We start from the raw sequence: 20,371 nt of genomic DNA, 5'->3' as shown, positions 1-20,371 counted from the left end.
GTCAGACAGGAGGGAAATTCACCATGGTTCTAGACCTCGTGCCCCTGCTACCATTTGCATATGGTTCGCGTGGAAAGAGCAGCCATTGTAGACCCAGTGGGAGCAAGGAAAGGGAAATGCAAGTGGTGCGGTGATGCAGCTGTAAGCCACACCACCCACATTTTCCATTTTTCATCGTGATTCCACCCCCTTTTGGATGCGATTGAAGAGGAGAATGCAATCTCAGAGGGAAGCACCAAATACTGGATATCAAACCATCTAAATATATAATTATATTCCAATTTATCATTCGAGGTTTTGCTGGTAACTCAATACTTAAAGCATAAGCTGGATTTCCACTGTATGTGCTACAGTTATGACCCCTGTGGAACCTTCCTCTACCATTGCAATTTCACAGCCATCGCATCCAGCCCCTTCGGTGTCAGCTATGGGTAAGTGGGTAGCACCCTCGCCTCTAAATCAGGACATAAGAACATAAGAAATAGGAGCAGGAGTAGGCCATACGGCCTCGCAAGCCTGCTCCGCCAATCAATAACATCATGACTGATCTGATCATGGACTCAGTTCCACTTCCCTGCCCGTTCCCCATAACCCCTTATTCCCTTATCATTTAAGAAGCTGTCTATTTCTGCCTTAAATTTATTCAATGTTCCAGCTTCCACAGCTCTCTGAGGCAGCGAATTCCACAGATTTACAACCCTCTGAGAGAAGAAATTTCTCTTCATCTCTGTTTTAAATGGGCAGCCTCTTATTCTAAGATCATGCCCTCTAATTCTAGTCTCTCCCATCAGTGGAAACATCATCTCTGCATTCACCTTGTCAAGCTCCCTCATAATCTTATACGTTTCGATAAGATCACCTCGCGGTCTTCTGAATTCCAATGAGTAGAGGCCCAACCTACTCAACCTTTCCTTATAAGTCAATCCTCTCATGCCCGGAATCAACCTAGTGAACCTTCTCTGAACTGTCTCCAAAGAAAGTATATCCTTTCGTAAATATGGAAACCAAAACTGCACGCAGTATTCCAGGTGTGGCCTCACCTTATATAGCTGTAGCAAGACTTCCCTGCTTTTATACTCCATCCCCTTTGCAATAAAGGCCAAGATACCATTGGCCTTCCTGATCACTTACTGTACCTGCATACTATCCTTTTGTGTTTCATGCACAAGTACCCCCAGGTCTCACTGTACTGCGGCACTTTGCAATCTTTCTCCATTTAAAGAATAACTTGCTCTTTGATTTTTTCTGCCAAAATGCATGACCTCACACTTTCCAACATTATACTCCATCTGCCAAATTTTTGCCCACTCATTTAGCTTGTCTATGTCCTTTTGCAGATTTTTTGTGTCCTCCTCACACATTGCTTTTCCTCCCATCTTTGTATTGTCAGCAAACTTGGCTACGTTACACTCAGTCCCTTCTTCCAAGACGTTTATATAGATTATAAATAGTTGGGGTCCCAGCACTGATCCCTGCGGCACCTCACTAGTTACTGGTTGCCAACCAGAGAATGAACCATTTATCCCGACTCTCTGTTTTCTGTTAGTTAGCCAAACCTCTACCCATGCTAATATATTACCCCCAACCACGTGAACTTTTAACTGTTGTGGTTCAAGTCCCACTTGAGCACATAAATCTAAGCTGATACTCCAGTGCAGTGCTGAGGGAATGCTGCACTGTTGGAGTTGCCATCTTCTGGATGAGATGTTAAACCAATGCCCCTCTACTCTCTCAGGTGGACGAAAAAGATCCCATGGCACTAAGATGAAGAAGAGTAGGGGAGTTATGCCCGGTGTCAAAGCCAACATTTATCACTCAATCAACATCACTAAAAAATGGATTATCTGGTCATTATCACCTTGCTGTTTGTGGAAGCTTGCTATGCGCAAATTGGCTGCCGCGTTTTCTACATTACAACAGTGACTACACCGTGAAAGTATTTCATTGGCTGTCGAGCGCTTTGGGATGTTGTGAAGTCATGAATGGCGCTATATGAATGCAATGCTTTCTTTTTATCCTTTTGCCTCTATGTATAACACAAAATAGGAGTATGCAGTCCACTGTCGCTAAAAGAAAGGGCCTTTGGACAAGTCACATGACATCACAATTCATGCTGTGAAAGATTAATGACTCACCTCCAAATTGGGGAAAAGGTTTGCGAGTTCAATAAACAATGGGAGCAGCACGAAGCGGATGAAACCTGTCTGGGATGATGGCTTTGTTACCTTGTCCCTGTCCATGAATGGAGACACTGGTAGTCCTTCTAGTTTCTCCATGTCACTCTTAAAAGATAAAAATTGAACATATGCATATGATCAGAATCCAGAATTGCTAGTGAGCACTACACATCCTCACGATAATAAATTGATTTGGGTTTGTATCTCTCTAAAAGAAACCTGATAAAAGAAGCTGCAACCTTTTAGACCTCGGCAGAGACCAAGGTGTATATCGGTAAGTCCATCACTTACTCGGGGCTCGTACTAGCTTTACCATTCTGGTTCTGAGAAGTGGCGGTAACATGTTCAGACCAGAGGGAAATTCACCATGGATTTCGACCACGTGCCTCTGCTACCATTTGCGTGTGGTGGGCGTTGGTAGACCCAGTGGGAACTCTTATCCAGTTCTGATTTTCTTGGCAATCACATGCTAATAATAAAGACAGAATGACCTGATTTCAACCCAACCCGCCCTGTGGGAATAGGACAGGATTGGCTCGGATACATGGCAATGGAGAGTAAAATCGCATGAGGTGTAAAAACTGCGTCTAATCCGAACCTGCGCCATTCCCACTAGGCTGGGTTAGATTCTAATTGGCTAGATATTTATCGATTAAATTTAGTAGTAAACTTCTATCCTCCAAAGTCACAAAATCGTCAGTCATTCTGCTCTCCAGAGCTCATTAATAATATGGTATACAGTGAGAAACTATTTACCTGAACATCTCCTATCCAAAATGACCAGTTACTCAAACTGGCCTTAGTTTTCAACTTATCTGTTTGCACAATTGTTTCACCATTGCTGGATATCAGTTTCCAAACTAGATTTTTTTATTGCAATATTGGAATTAAGAAGTGACCAGAATGGACCAAACCTGTTGAGATAAATTCACATCCCGTTGTATTTCAGCACCTCTCTTCCAAGGGAAAGGCTAGGATGAACAGTCATTGCATCATCCACCCATGCTACTAAATGCTTCAAGATATTACCAAAGATACTGCATATAACTAGTGACCTAAACACAGCAAGGGACATCTAACATGGTGATCTTTTTCCATAAATAAAGAAATCGACATTTCCACTCCAATTAAGGTGAATTCAAGCGGGGCGGGGTTGGGGGGTTATACCACTAAAAGTTGCTGAATTATATTCAAGCAAAGGGTTTAAAAACACTTCAATATTTCTGTAATATCTACAATATTAAGAAAGCTTTATGCATAGGGGCTAGGTAGTGCTGTGAGACCAACTCATCAAAGAGACTTTCAGGAATGTTGATTATATTGTAGCTATATACAGCACCTGTAGTAACCAGGATGCTCCACATCATTTAAATATATAACTCTTCAGAACCACTCTATTCATTATTAAAATTGGAAGTCCCACAAGTGTCCCAAATCTTTTTTTGGTTCCAGTGCAATGTTATATTTTCAACAGAAGTCACACAGCATCCTGACTTGGAATTATATCGCTGTTCCTTAATCGTCGCTGGGTCAAAATCCTGGAACTCCCTCCCTAGCAGCATTGTGGGAGATCCTTCACCATAAGGACTGCAACGGTTCAAGAAGGCAGCTCACCACCATCTTCTCAATTAGGGATGGGCAATAAATGCTGGTCTTGCCAGCGACGCCCACATCTCAGGAACTATTTTTTTTAAACAGAAAAATGATAAACATCATCATGGAGTTTCCGACAATATTTCTGACAACACTTGCATAAGGGCACTGGAACTTTATAATTGAGAAGTCAAATAAACTCATCGGTGAGCATGACTCTTGTGACATTTAGATTTTTCCTCATTCCTATCCTAACAATTCTTCTAAGTGCCACTCCAGGGCCTGGAGTCTGAGCTATGGACGGCTGCTCTATGACAATCAGCCTCTTAGGATGGTGAATGCTCACGTCTTGGGATGGATCCAGAATAGACTGCTTCTTTAGGCCTAGAGCCTCAACATCCTTGCTTTACTGACCTTCTTTCACCTGTGAAGGTATTTGAGGGGATTGAGCAATCTGTTCCTGCTCCCCTGAGGAAGGCAAAATCCTTGGAGATGTCTTCTGCTCTTTCACTAGCTGTGGAATCAGGATATTTCTTGCAACTGAATAGCGGGAAAACAGACCTTATGGAATTACTAATAGCCATTAATCTTTGGGAAAGAGTATCCTGAATATCCTACAAAACCTTCCAAAATGGTGTCCTGGAAATCTCAATATCCATTCTGTCAATCCATTTCCATTGAAATATATCAGTATTAACATTTCTTATCAAAAAGGTTCCATTGTGTTTAATAGTTCAGTGTACCTGGTTGAAAAACTCCTGCAGTAAGCAATCCAGCCATGGTTCAGCTACATCCATGGGCCGTGCTTCATTGGAAATGTCGCTGACTTTTATTATAATCATCGTAAGCTGTAAAGAAACAGTAATGAAGGAGTCAGAATTGGTTTTGTCTAAAATGTCTAGGTGGCAATCTAGAGGATATTTCATCTACTGGGGATATTCAGTCACAGTTGTGAGACTCTTAAAAATGAATTCTTCATATATACATGCAAAACATTTTTTGTTTAGAAATATATTACAGGTATAAGCAAATTAGCATTTTACGCATATATAATTCTGTATGTCATTCATAGTCTGTTGTCTTAAAAACCTGAAACATTCAAACCAACAAAGAAGCCATCATTTTAATTTTGCATGTGTGCAACAGTTTCAATTTCTTTTCTTTATAGTAATTTATAATAAATTGGCCTTTATTGGTTATACGAAACAGAAAAGACTACAAGTTTGATATAGGAGCTGACAACATCCATGTCCCAAAACACTGTGCAGAGAAATAGTGCTTGTCCGGACTGAAGAGATGGAAAAGACCATTAAAGAAAGAGGTGAGTCTGGTACAATATTATAACCTCGATTCTACAATCTGGGGTCCTTGCATCTTGGAATCACCCCTATCTAAACTACCCCCTTTGTCTCTATCATATAAATTATCTGTGAAATAACTAGAAATATACAGCTACCCCTGCATTCTAACAGTGACTACATTCCAAAAGTACTTCATTGGCTGTAAAGCGATTTGAGACGTCCGGTGGTTGTGAAAGGCGTGATATAAATCCAAGTCTTTTTCTTTCTTTAAGTCAGTTGTATCTTCCTCTGCATCTCCAACTCTTCTCTCTCTCTTAGTTTCCCTAGGTCACGAAGAGTGAGTCTCTGTCTTTCATTCTTTCCTCTTCTTCTCCCCCCATTCACCAATTCAAAAATAGCCCTAATTTTAACTCCAAGTGGATTCCCCACTCAGGCCTGAGTTAAAATTAAGGTCGGGTCTCAATTATGTCATCGGGCTGCAGCATGCATATGTAAAGAAGGACTCTGTTGGCTCTGGGCATATATCCTTACTCAGGAGAGCAGGGTAAAATTGCAGATGTTGCAATCATGGCGGCCTTCGGACAGGTAAGAACCAGGGCGATTTTAACTGCCCACCCACCAGATTTCTGCTGAGCAATTAGAGTTAAAATCGCCCCCATGTTTGGGGGTCATTTTAACTTTGATAGTGTGAAACGGGTAATATCAATTCAGCCACTCCTGATTTTCATTTCCATTAAAGTCAATAGACACGAAAATCGGGAGAGATGTATAACAGATGGCTGAATCAATACCGCCCGATATCACCCACAGTCTAAACTACCTCCTTTGTCTCTTTCTATCTGCCACACACATGCATAATTCAGAAGTTGAGAAAGTATGTGAAAAGAAAACAGACATTAATTAGTCTTTTTTGCAGCACATTACCTTTTCTACGGCAATATTTTATTCAGTAAATATGTAAGAACTCATCAGCTATTTGGGGAATGGTAGATGGATTAAAGCTGATAAATTAAAGTTAATGCAAATGTGAAGATGTTGCCAAGAAGGCTGATCAATTTTTATAATAGGAACTGAAACATATGATTGTGACGTTGTAAAGCTCATTTGTGAAGTTCATTTTAGAATAGCTCATGAATGCTTGAGTGCCCTATCTTCAAATGGACATTGATGCACTGGAGCAACTCGAATAACTTCAAGATTTGTGGCTCTAAGTTATGAAGAGAGGCTCTTGTAACTTAACTTATTAGTCGAGAAATTGTGTTGGGGAAATTGATGGGATTGAAGGCCGATAAATCCCCAGGGCCTGATGGACTGCATCCCAGAGTACTTAAGGAGGTGGCCTTGGAAATAGTGGATGCATTGACAGTCATTTTCCAACATTCCATTGACTCTGGATCAGTTCCTATGGAGTGGAGGGTAGCCAATGTAACCCCACTTTTTAAAAAAGGAGGGAGAGAGAAAACAGGGAATTATAGTCCGGTCAGCCTGACATCGGTAGTGGGTAAAATGATGGAATCAATTATTAAGGATGTCATAGCAGCGCATTTGGAAAGAGGTAATATGATAGGTCCAAATCAGCATGGATTTGTGAAAGGGAAATCATGCTTGACAAATCTTCTGGAATTTTTTGAGGATGTTTCCAGTAGAGTGGACAAGGGAGAACCAGTTGATGTGGTATATTTGGACTTCCAGAAGGCTTTCGACAAGGTCCCACACAAGAGATTAATGTGCAAAGTTAAAGCACATGGGATTGGGGGTAGTGTGCTGACATGGATTGAGAACTGGTTGTCAGACAGGAAGCAAAGAGTAGGAATAAATGGGTACTTTTCAGAATGGCAGGCAGTGACTAGTGGGGTACCGCAAGGTTCTGTGCTGGGGCCCCAGCTGTTTACACTGTACATTAATGATTTAGACGAGGGGATTAAATGTAGTATCTCCAAATTTGCGGATGACACTAAGTTGGGTGGCAGTGTGAGCTGCAAGGAGGATGCTATGAGGCTGCAGAGCGACTTGGATAGGTTAGGTGAGTGGGCAAATGCATGGCAGATGAAGTATAATGTGGATAAATGTGAGGTTATCCACTTTGGTGGTAAAAACAGAGAGACAGACTATTATCTGAATGGTGACCGATTAGGAAAAGGGGAGGTGCAAAGAGACCTGGGTGTCATGGTACATCAGTCATTGAAGGTTGGCATGCAGGTACAGCAGGCGGTAAAGAAAGCAAATGGCATGTTGGCCTTCATAGCGAGGGGATTTGAGTACAGGGGCAGGGAGGTGTTGCTACAGTTGTACAGGGCCTTGGTGAGGCCACACCTGAAGTATTGTGTACAGTTTTGGTCTCCTAACCTGAGGAAGGACATTCTTGCTATTGAGGGAGTACAGCGAAGGTTCACCAGACTGATTCCCGGGATGGCGGGACTGACCTATCAAGAAAGACTGGATCAACTGGGCTTGTATTCACTGGAGTTCAGAAGAATGAGAGGGGACCTCATAGAAACGTTTAAAATTCTGACGGGGTTAGACAGGTTAGATGCAGGAAGAATGTTCCCAATGTTGGGGAAGTCCAGAACCAGGGGACACAGTCTAAGGATAAGGGGGAAGCCATTTAGGACCGAGATGAGGAGGAATTTCTTCACCCAGAGAGTGGTGAACCTGTGGAATTCTCTACCACAGAAAGTTGTTGAGGCCAATTCACTAAATATATTCAAAAAGGAGTTAGATGAAGTCCTTACTACTAGGGGAATCAAGGGGTATGGTGAGAAAGCAGGAATGGGGTACTGAAGTTGCATGTTCAGCCATGAACTCATTGAATGGTGGTGCAGGCTCGAAGGGCCGAATGGACTACTCCTGCACCTATTTTCTATGTTTCTATGTTTCTATGTTTCTATGTAACTGATTTTCTTTAGAGCAAAACAAGTAGAGAGGGTGCATGATCCAGGTCTTTAAAATGATGAGAGAGATGGATAAGGTCAGTACTGACTTGGGGCAACTGGAGATAAGCAATGAATGCAGCCTTGTCAACATCATCCATAGCTTGGGAACAAATGTTTAAAAAATAAAGAATTTAACTTGGACTATGATGCATAAATGGAACATTTTAACAAGGCTCAAGCTAAATCAGAAGTTAAAAGCTTTGCTCCCCACAAATGGCTCAAATACAAGACATAGAAACATAGTAACATAGAAAATAGATGCAGGAGTAGGCCATTCGGCCCTTCCAGCCTGCATCACCATTCGATAAGATCATGGCTGATCATTCACCTCAGCACCCCTTTCCTGCTTTCTCTCCATACCCCTGATCCCCTGAGCCGTTAGGGCCATATCTAACTCCCTCTTGAATATATCCAATGAACTGGCTTCAACAACTCTCTGCGGCAGGGAATTCCACAGGTTAACAACTCTCTGAGTGAAGAAGTTTCTCTTCATCTCAGTCCTAAATGGCCGACCCCTTATCCTAAGACTGTGTCCCCTGGTTCTGGACTTCTCCAACATCGGGAACAATCTACCCGCATCTAACCTGTCCCATCCCGTCAGAATCTTGTATATTTCTATGAGATCCCCTCTCATCCTTCTAAACGCCAATGTATAAAGGCCCAGTTGATCCAGTCTCTCCTCATATGTCAATCCAGCCATCCCGGGAATCAGTCTGGTGAATCTTTGCTGCACTCCCTCAATAGCAAGAACGTCTTTCCTCAGATTAGGAGACCAAAACTGAACACAATATTTCAGGTGAGGCCTCACCAAGACCCAGTACAACTGCAGTAAGACCTCCCTGCTCCTATACTCAAATCCCCTAGCTATGAAGGCCAACATACAATTTGCCTTCTTTACTGCCTGCTGTACCTGTATGCCAACTTTCAATGACTGATGAACCATGACACCCAGGTCTCGTTGCACCTCCCCTTTTCCTAATCTGCCACCATTCAGATAATATGCCACCATTCAAGACTACAGACCAAGAGCTGGAAAGTGGGATAAGGCGGAATCATCATCATCATAGGCAGTCCCTCGGAATCGAGGAAGACTTGCTTCCACTCTTAGAATGAGTCCTTAGTTGGCTGAACAGTCCAATACCAGACCACAGTCCCTACCACAGGTGGGACAGACAGTCGTTGAGGGTAAGGGACGGTGGGACAGGTTTGCCGCATGTTCTTTCCGCTGCCTGCCCTTGTTTTCTGCATGCACTCAGCGATGAGACTCGAGGCACTCAGCGCCCTCCCGGATGCACTTCCTCCATTTAGGGTGGTCTTTGGCCAGGGACTCCCAGGTGTCAGTGAGGATGTTGCATTTTATCATGGAGGCTTTGAGAGGGTCCTTGTAACGTTTCCTCTGTTCACCTTTGGCTCGTTTGCCATGAAGGTGTTCTGAGTAGAGCGCTTGCTTTGGGAGTCTCGTATCTGGCATGTGGACAATGTGGCCTGCCCAGCGGAGCTGGTCAAGTGTGGTCGGTGCTTCAATGCTGGGGATGTTGGCCTGCATAGCTCTTTGTCGGCCAGCGCAGACACGATGTACCGAAATGGCCTCCTTCCGCATTGTAAATTTCTATGATTCTATGATTCAAAGCACAGCATAAGTGAACTGACTCCTAGAAAATGCATTTTAAATCCATGCTAATTCAATTCATTGGCCCTAAGATCCCATGGGACAGTTGCCCCGATGGCACACTGCAAGGGCAAGACATCTACCCGTCGGTCGGCTTGAGCACCAACTGCGCCATATTAAGCGGGAGTCAGATCAATTGCATACCCGCTGGCATTGGCTGAACGCAACTTGCATATAACAGAAGAGTACTTCACTGGAGGTGAGGAAAAAGAGTAGTTGGAAATTTCAGGGACAGTATTAAATACACAGGAATGGTCGAAGACTTCAACAGCACGACAGGGTGCAGCAGGTAAGCAGTGAAGCTTTTGCAAACCTTGGTTGTGTGGTACATAGCTATAGCAGAAACATAGTAACATAGAAAATAGATGCAGGAGTAGGCCATTCGGCCTTTCGAGCCTGCACCACCATTCAATAAGATCATGGCTGATCATTCCCTTAGTACCCCTATCCTGCTTTTTCTCCATATCCCTTGATCCCTTTAAACATAAGGGCCATATCTAACTCCTTCCTGAATATATCTAACAAACTGGAATCAACAACTCTCTGCAGTAGAGAATTCCACAGGTTCACAATTCTCTGAGTGAAGAGGCTTCTCCTCATCTCAGTCCTAAATGACTTACCCCTTATCCTTAGACTGTGTCCCCTGGTTCTGGACTTCCCCAACATCGGGAACATCCTTCCTGCATCTAACCTGTCCAATCCCGTCAGAATTATTTATGTTTCTATAAGATCCCCTCTCATCCTCTAGTGAATACAGGCCCAGTCGATCCAGTCTCTCCTCATATGTCAGTCCCGGGAATCAGTCTGGTGAACCTTCGCTGCACTCCCTCAATAGCAAGAACGTCCTTCCTCAGATTAGGAGACCAAAACTGAACACAATATTCCAGGTGAGGTCTCACCAAGGCCCTGTACAACTGCAGTAAGACCTCCCTGCTCCTATACTCAAATCCTCTCGCTATGAAGGCCAACATGCTATATGCCTTCTTCACCGCCTGCTGTACCTGCATGCCAACTTTCAATGACTGATGTACCATGACACCCAGGTCTCGTTGCACCTCCCCTTTTCCTAATCTGTCGCCATTCAGATAATATTCTACCTTCATGTTTTTGCCACCAAAGTGGATAAACTCACAGTTATCCACATTATACTGCATCTGCCATGCATTTTCATATTCACCTAACCTGTCCAAGTCACTCTGCAGCCTCTTAGCATCCTCCTCGCAGCTCACACCGCCACCCAGTTTAGTGTCATCTGCAAACTTGGAGATATTACACTCAATTCCTTCATATAAATTATTGATGTATATTGTAAATAGCTGGGGTTCCAGCACTGAGCCCTGCAGCACCCCACTAGTCGCTGCCTGCCATTCTGAAAAGGACCCGTTTATCCCGACTCTCTGCTTCCTGTCTGCCAACCAGTTCTCTATCCACGTCAATACATTACCCCCAATACCATGTGCTTTAATTTTGCACACCAATCTCTTGTGTGGGTCCTTGTCAAAAGCCTTTTGAAAGTCCAAATATACCATATCCACTGGTTCTCCCTTGTCCACTCTACTAGTTTCATCCTCAAAACATTCCAGAAGATTTGTCAAGCATGATTTCCCTTTCATAAATCCATGCTGACTTGGTCCGATCCTGTCACTGCTTTCCAAATGCGCTGTTATTTCATCTTTAATAATTGATTCCAACATTTTCCCCACTACCGATGTCAGGCTAACCGGTCTATAATTCCCCATTTTCTTTCTCCCTTCTTTTTTAAAAAGTGGTGTTACATTAGCTACCCTCCAGTCTATAAGAACTGATCCAGAGTCGATAGGCTGTTGGAAAATGATCACCAATGCATCCACTATTTCTAGGGCCACTTCCTTAAGTACCCTGGGATGCAGACTATCGGCCCCTGGGGATTTATTGGCCTTCAATCCCAACAATTTCCCTAACACAATTTCCTGACAAATAAGGATTTCCTTCGGTTCCTCCTTCTCGCTAGATCCTCGGTCCTCTAGTATTTCCAGAAGGTTATTTTTTTTTTCTTCGTGAAGACAGAACCAAATTATTTATTCAATTAGTCTGACATTTCTTTGTTCCCCATTATAAATTCACCTGAATCTGACTGCAAGGGACCTACATTTGTCTTCATTAATCTTTTTCTCTTCACATATCTATAGAAGTTTTTGCACTCATTTTTTATGTTCCCAACAAGCTTCCTCTCATACTTTATTTTCCCCCTCCTAATTAAACCCTTTGTCCTCCTCTGCTGAATTCTAAATTTTTCCAAGTACTCAGGTTTGCTGCTTTTTCTGGCCAATTTATATGCCTCTTCCTTGGATTTAACACTATCCTTAATTTCCCTTGTTAGCCACAATTGAGCCACCTTCCCCGTTTTATTTTTACCCCAGACAGGGATGTACAATTGTTGAAGTTCATCATGTGATCTTTAAATGTCTGCCATTGCCTATCCACCGTCATCCCTTTAAGTATCATTCACCAGTCTATTCTATACCTAACAAAATGTGTTGTCAACTCCCCCAACAGGAATTACTTATAGAATCATAGAATCATAGAAATTTGCAGCATGGAAGGAAGCCATTTCGGCCCATCGTGTCCATGCCAGCCGACTAAGAGCTATCCAGTCTCATCCCACTTTCCAGCTCTTGGTCCAAAGAAGTGCAGGTTACAGCACTTCAAGTGCATATCCAAGTATTTTTTAAATGTGGTGAGGCTTTCTGCCTCTACCATCCTTTCAGGCAGTGAGTTCCAGGCCCCATCACCCTCTGGGTGAAGAAGCTTCCCCTCATATCTCCTCTAAACCTCCCCCAATTACTTTAAATCTATGGCCCCTGGTTGTTAACCCCTCTGCCAAGGGAAATAGGTCCTTCCTATCCACTTTATCTTGGCCCCTCATAATTTTATACATCTCAATCAGGTCTCCCCTCAACCTCCTCTGTTCCAAAGAAAACAGACCCAGCATCTCCAATCTTTCCTCATAGCCAAAATTCTCCAGTCCAGAAAACATTCTTGTAAATCTCCTCTGCACCCTTTCCAGTGCAATCACATCTTTCCTATAATATGGTGACCAGAACTGCACGCAGTACTCTGGCTGTGGCCTAACTAGTGTTTTATACAATTCAAGCATAACCTCCTTGCTCTTTTATTCCATGCCTCGACTAATAAAGGCAAATATTCCATATGCCTTCTTAACCATCTTATCTACCTACCCTGCTATCTTCAGTGATCTGTGGACCTGCACTCCAAGGTCTTCTGCACTTGTTCCTCTTCACTTTTCAGTGTCGTACCATTTAATGTGTATTCACTTGCCTTGTTCGACCTCCCCAAATGCATGTTGCAATTTCCTCCACTTCAACAGCAGATGCTACCAGCAGATCTATGACATCATCTGGGGCCTTGGTGAGACCACACCCTGAGAACTGTGCACAGTTTTGGTTTCCTTATCTAAGGAAGGATATCATCATCATAGGCAGTCCCTCGAAATCGAGGAAGACTTACTTCCACTCCAAAAGTGAGTCCTCAGGTGGCTGTACAGTCCAATACGGGAATTACAGTCTCTGTCACAGGTGGAACAGACAGTCATTGAAGGAAAGAGTGGGTGGAGAGTCTAGTTTGCCGCACATTCCTTCCGTTGTCTGCGCTTGTTTTCTGCATGCTCTCAGTGACAAGACTCGAGGTGCTCAGCGCCCTCCCGGATGCTGTTCCTCCACTTCGGGCAGTCTTTGGCCAGGGATTCCCAGGTGTCGGTGGGGATGTTGCATTTTATCAAGGAGGCTTTGAGGGTGTCCTTGAAACGTTTGCTCTGCCCACCTGGGGCTCGCTTGCCATGTAGGAGTTCCGAGTAGAGTGCTTGCTTTGGGAGTCTTGTGTCAGGCATGCAGACAATGTGGCCCGCCCAATGGAGCTGGTCGAGTGTGGTCAGTGCTTCGATGCTGGGGATGTTGGCCTGATCGAGAACACTGATGTTGATGCGTCTATCCTCCCAGGTGATTTGGAGGATCTTGCGGTATTTCGTTGGTGGTATTTCTCCAGCGATTGGAGGTGTCTACTGTCTCTGAGCCATACAGGAGGAAGGATATTCTTGCCTTGGAGATGGTGCAACGAAGGTTCACTAGATTGATTCCTGGGATGAGAGGGCTGTCTTATGATGAGAGATTGTGTAGAATGGGCCTATACTCTCTGGTGTTTAGAAGAATAAGAGGTGATATCATTGAAACATACAAGATTCTGAAGGGGATTGGAAGGGTAGATGCTGAGAGGTTGTTTCCCCTGGCTTGAGCGTCTAGTACTAGGGGGCACAGTCTCAGGATAAGAGGTTGGCCATTTAAGACAGAATTGAGGAGGAATTTCTTCATTCTGAGGGTTGTGAAATTTGGAATTCTCTGCCCAGAGGGCTGTGGATGCTGAGTCTCTGACTAGATTCAAGGCTGAGATAATTAGATTTTTGGAGTCATGGGGAATCAAGGGATATGGAGATGGGGCGGGAAAGTAGAGTTGAGGTCGATGATCAGCCATGATCTAACTGAATGGCAGAGTAGGTTCGAGGGGCCTTATGGCCTCCTCCTGCTCCTATTTCTTCTGTTATGTATGTAAACATTGTAACTGTGTAAGTCTTGCCACCAGAGGGCGCAACTGTTGGAGGCCCAATGGTCACCTGCACACCTCATGCAAGGGAGTATAAAAGATTGTCTGCCATGCTGCTTAGGCAGTCTGTTATATTAAAAAGACTAAGGTCACATCAGTTTTAGCTCACAGTACTCAGTCTTCTGGAGTTTTTCCATACTTAAAATGTTCTTATATTTTTTATCATCTATCTCATGATTACTGGGAGATATCCCTCAAATACTCATCTGAACTTCATTCCCTTAATCTTGTTACAGGATAAACCTGGGCATGATGCCCATGAAAGGTTGGAAACCAGAGGGGGCACACAAGGCAATATAGAGCTGACCCTGTATCTGCTATATAGAACAGGAAATAATGTTGCTGGGGTGGCACTCCCCTCTAGCTGTGGGAGAAGGCGAGATCAGTGCAGATTTCAGAACAAAACAGTAGCATAGTATCCCTATGAAGCAGCAGACAGCCAGGAGCTTCCTAACCCTTCACTGTCTTCTTCATCTCAAGGGGTCATGCTCACTCAAAGGGGTACTGAGGTTGAATGATCAGCCATGATCTTATTGAATGGCGGTGCAGGCTCGAAGGACCTCATTTCTATGTTTCTATTCTTAGCTTATCCCTCCTCTCCTGCAGATGCATCACAGCAATTGGAGCAGAGAATGAGGAAGCCGAGGGAATGATTATGAGGATGAAAAGTAGATATTTCTTCCTCGTGAACTATGACAATGTTGATTGCAATGAAGATGATAATGAAGAGGAGGTGAATGTTGAAGATCAAGCCATACAAAGGTGCTTGAAGCAAGGGACAGCCCCATGTTCTTCTGATCCAATCCACTGGATGCCTCCCCCTTGTCACCTGCTTTATCTCTCACCAGCTCATAAGAACATAAGAATTAGGAGCAGGAGTAGGCCATTCGGCCCCTCGAGCCTGCTCCGCCAGTCAATAAAATCATGGCAGATCTTCTACTTCAACTCCACTTTCCTGCATGATCCCCATATCTCTTGATTCCCTTAATATTCAAAAATCTAGTGATCTCTGTCTTGAATGTACTCAATGACTGAGCATCCACGGCACTCTGGGATAGAGAATTCCAAGGATTCACCACCCTCTGAGTGAAGAAATTTCTTCTCATATGGCCGACCCCTTATTCTGAGACTGTGACCCCTGGTTCTAGACTCCCCAGCCTGGGTAAACATCCTCACTGCATCTACCCTGTCAAGCCCTGTAAGAATTTTGTATGTTTCAATGAGATCACCTGTCATTCTTCTAAACTCTAGAGAATATAGGCCTAGTCTACTCAATCTCATCCCATAAGACAATCCCTCCATCCCAGGAATCAGTCTGGTGAACCTTTGTTGCACTCCCTCTATGGCAAGTATAACTTTCCTTAGGTAAGGAGAATAAAACTGTACACAATACTCCAGGTGTGGTCTCACCAGGGCCCGATATAATTGCAGTAAGACATCTTTACTCTCATACTCAAATCCTCTTGTAATAAAGGTCAACATATAATTTGCTCAGATATTTTCACACCCAGGAGCAGGAGTAGATAATGTCAATGAAGTTGTGTTATTGGGTGACTGACCGAGCATAAGGGAGCTGGAGAATGGAGCAATGGGTGACGAAGCTGCAGAGAAAGCGGCCCATGGTTTTGGAATCAAGAGGCCCAAATCTCATGGGTACTCCCTGAATATAAGGAAGCTCTGGGAACATCACACCTATCTGCTGCTTCTGAGGTCAGTCTCCAAGGACTTCCTTTCTTTCTGAACATAATTTCAAGATAAGTTCTGGATGCCTGAAGGGGGAGAATAGAAGAAACTTTTTCATGCAAGGAATTATCGGAATGTAGAATGTTTTTTTTTATTCATTCCAGGATGTGGGCATTGCTAGCAAGGCCGGCATTTATTGCCCATCCCTAATTGCCCTTGAGAATGTGGTGGTGAGCTGCCTTCTTGAACTGCTGCAGTCCTTGTTGTGTTTTACCTCAAGTGGTTGCACACATTACAGTCTACAGTTCAGGCACAGTGTGTGACTGTGCACAAATAAGTTGACCTTGCTGGATAACATAAGGACAACTCATATGAATAATTTTGGCATTCCGAGTGCCACTTGTAATAAAACTTCCAGGGTCAGATTTTAGGGCGTCAGCAGCCAGTGAAGAAACAATATGTCCAGGGTTGGGGGAGCAGCATACTGGACATGGAGGCACCAGACACTGGGGCCAAAGGTTATACAAGGGGCAGGGGTCACTGGGCATGGATGACAAGTATGTTTTATTGAGGCCTCTCCTTCAGTGCCAATTCCAAATGTGTGTGCTCCAGCTGCATTATGGAATAGCCGCTTGATTTAAATATTTTCAGGGACTAATGAGCTTTGCATACATCTCATGTGTAGGCTCGTAACCCCTTCTGCTGTGAGAGTAGGAAACTTGTATTGTATAAAATCAGCTCCCTGAGCGATGCTTACATTGTGCTAAAATCTCTAAGTTCCTACATATCTATGAAGGCCTGGATACAATGGAGAAATTTGTATCACTAAATATTTACTGACTCAACATCACTCATTTGGCTCCATCACTGTTGCGTTTCTATTCATTTGCATTACGATGAGGCCTCTTAATTTAAATTAAATGAGGAACCTTAAAGAGCCTTACACAAGCTGCCAGTTATGTGGTTGTTGGTTGTCCACATTGCATCATAGTAGGGCAGCAGGCACTAGATGGACCTCAGACTTCCACCCGAGACTACAGGCAATGAGCACCTGCCATTGAATTATCAGCTGCAATGTCTCTTTAATTTAGGGCACATGAAGGGTGTGGCTAAAAAAACTTGGTACTCACAACTTCCTTATGGTCTTTGTTGTTAAAGTCAAACACTGACAGAATAGATCTGAATTGGTTCAGAATCTCATTGTGACGTACCATATCCGTGGCAAGAACACACCTAAAGAAAAAGAAAAATGGCGTCAGTCCGAGACCCTGCAGCAGTTTCGCTCCTCGTCAGTGTAGGTTGGGGCAATTTGCAGCAGGAACGCAGCATGGAACCCTGCCCATCACAAGCACCTCGTGTGCTGCCTCTGATTTTCTGATATGTCCTGGGATCTGACCAGGTTCCCCAATGCCAGCCCATACACCCAGAAAATTACCACAGTGTGTTAAAAATTAATTCCTCACTTAAATACTTCTATTGGAAGAACTGCGACATATGGAATGGATTCCTTAGCGAGGACCCCACAGTACGACATGAAGAATCAAACCTTCCTCGCAAACAGTGGACAACCACCAACCGCCTCAGAACTGGTCATGGTAGGTGCTGCCACCTTCTCCATAGGTGGAAGATTAAAGCATCCCCATCATGCGACTGTGGATCTCCTAATCAGACCCTGGAGCACTGCCCTCAGAGGAAATTTGCAGGCAGCCTACAAGATATCCATGCTGTTACACCGGAAGCTTTGGCCTGGATATCTGACTTAGATATTAACATTTGATTTGCTTTGCTACTACCACATGAAAGAAGAAGAAGAATACTTTTATAGAGTCTGATAGCCGTCACTAACCATTTGTTTCAACTACATTTTTCACTAAAGCCCTATTGATTTATTAGATAGATTTTCCCATTTGAGCAATAGTGTTTTTTTTCTAAATTGGAGGCAGTTTTAGCTGTTTTTGTGTAGCCTTAAGTCTGAGCTTTGCGACATCTCTGTAATCTTTGTCCATGGATATTACTCAGGAACGGTTACTGATTACTGGCATCAATCAGTGGCAATATTCACTCTGTCTGAACGTATTTGGAAACCAAATGTGTTGACAGCGCAATAAGCAGCAGAGAGAGGATGCAGCGAACTATCTAGATTAGTTAATCAATTGGGCCGACACACTGCAAATCAAAGACCTGTATAAACTATCAAAGGTGAAATATAGAATGAAAAATGTGCAGCAGAAGTATGCAATGAATAGAACTGAATTAAAAACATTGAAATGACCTGGGAATAATAGTAGACACATCAATGTCCAGATAATGTGATGGGGCAATTTAAAAATGCAACAGAATGCTGAAATGATCTTAGAATCCGCTTGAAGCATAGAGCCTTGCAGGACATGACAGGGGTAGTGGTGGCGGGGGTGGCAGGGGGAGTGAGAAATTGGGCACATGGCCACACACACACACAATTTGCAGTGTGCCCAATTTCCCAACAAGCAATTTCAGAGGGTAAAATGAGGCTGCACTACCAACATGCAGGGGCTGCATTAAGTCAGATAGCCCAAGGAATCTTCCTTGCCCTGTGGAAACCCTGGGTCCTGAATTGTTCAAGCCAGCCTCTCAAAAGGGTTTGTTTTACTGTCAATGCTTTCCTTCAGTATTCGCTGCTGCTGTGGGCATTTAAATGCCACAATACAGACTGCATGAGCGAGATATTTGAGATGCAGAAGAGCAATATTGAGATGGTTATGTTGAGGGTGTTCAACCCCCACCAGATGTTCCTTTCTATGTTATCCCCATGTGCTGCTTAACACCCAGGAGGAAAAGACTAAAATTTACCCCTATGATTCCACGGTATAAGTTATCAGAGCCCCTTGATTTAATTACTCTCCTGTATTTCACCATTATCAAATGTATACCTTTTACGAGTCTTGCCATGCACATCAATTTTCTGTTAAAAATACCTGCTGCATAAACCCAGCCAACTTTATTTGCATTCAGCACAACAAACTTATATTTCAGCAATACATGTACTCTGATACAAACATTTCCCCTCCCTGAATAAACCTGAACAGAACAATGGTACATCTTTGAGCTCCCTTTACAATTCTCACAGCTTATTAATCCTTTACCATTTTCTCCCAAACATAAAATAACTAACTGGTGTACCAAATGTTTCTGTAATCTGTAACTTTGCGTATGCACTGTTAAATAGCATACTACCAGCATGCACTGGAATATGGCTAATGTCGATCAAGGGAGCTTTTATTGGAACTGTGCATTTTAGTTATGTTTGACTGCATTTGAACAGAAAGTGACTCTTGAAGTACTGTTGAAATGTCAGTCTGCCATTTCTTGTGCAGAACTCAATAAGAACCTTGCAAAAGGTATAATGGGCATCGCTGCAGGCAAAACCATCTTCAGCTGCTTCATCAATGATTTTCCCTCCATCATAGGGTCAGGAGTGGGGATGTTCTTTGATAATTTCAGTGTTCAGTTCCATTGGCAACTCCTCAGATAATGAATCAGTCCATGCCAGCATGCAGAAAGACCTGAACGATATTCAGGCTTGGACTGATAAGTGGCAAATAACATTCGCGCCACACAAGTGCCAGGCAATGACTATCTCCAACAAGCGAGAGTCTAGCCACCGCCCCTTGACATTCAATGGCATTACCATCGCTGAATCCTCCAACATCAATATCCTGGGGGTGTCACCATTAACCAAAAACTTAACTGGACCAGCCACATAAATACTGTGGTTACAAGAGCAGGTCAGAGGCTGGGTATTCTGCAGCGAATGTCTCACCTCCTGACTCCCCAAAGCTTTTCCACCACCTACAAGGCATAAGTCAGGAGTGTGATGGAATACTCTCCACTTGCCTGGATGAGTGCAGCTCCAACAACACTCAAGAAGCTCGACACCATCCAAGACAAAGCAGCCCGCTTGATTGGCACCCGATCCACTACCTTAAACATTCATTTCCTCCCCCACCGGCGCACCATGGCTGCAGAGTGTACCATCTACAAGATGCACTGCAGCAACTCACCAAGGCTTCTTCAGCAGCATCTCCCAAACCCACAAACTCTACCAGCTGGAAGGACAAGAGCAGCAGGCACAGGGGAATACCAGCAACTGCAATTTCCCCTCCAAGTCATAATCCATCCTGACTTGGAAATATCTTACCATTCCTTCATAGTTGCTGGGTCAAAATCCTGGAACTCCCTCCCTAACAGAACTATGGAAGTATCTTCACCACACGGACTGCAGCGGTTCAAGAAAGCTGCTCATCACCAACTTTCCAAGGGCAATTAGGAATGAGCAATAAATGCTGGCCTTGCTAGCGACGCCCACATCCCAGGAACGAATTT

At 43.7% G+C, this 20,371-nt stretch overlaps 1 protein-coding gene across 1 annotated transcript in view; it reads right to left on the bottom strand.

Moving 5' to 3' along the window:
- Positions 1–20,371, bottom strand: part of LOC139253784 (high affinity cGMP-specific 3',5'-cyclic phosphodiesterase 9A) — a 102,588-nt gene that overhangs the window by 3,761 nt on the left and 78,456 nt on the right. Inside the window, exons 11-13 of the mRNA XM_070873554.1 lie at positions 17,140–17,242; positions 4,514–4,618; positions 2,136–2,282 (exon numbers count right to left, since the gene is read on the bottom strand). Coding sequence (XP_070729655.1) covers positions 2,136–2,282; positions 4,514–4,618; positions 17,140–17,242 — 355 coding nt within the window. The remainder of the gene's footprint in view (positions 1–2,135; positions 2,283–4,513; positions 4,619–17,139; positions 17,243–20,371) is intronic.

The sequence above is a fragment of the Pristiophorus japonicus genome, chromosome 3 (assembly GCF_044704955.1).
Source record: "Pristiophorus japonicus isolate sPriJap1 chromosome 3, sPriJap1.hap1, whole genome shotgun sequence".
Lineage (NCBI taxonomy): Eukaryota > Metazoa > Chordata > Chondrichthyes > Pristiophoridae > Pristiophorus > Pristiophorus japonicus.
This window is presented reverse-complemented; position numbering and strand designations above follow the sequence as displayed.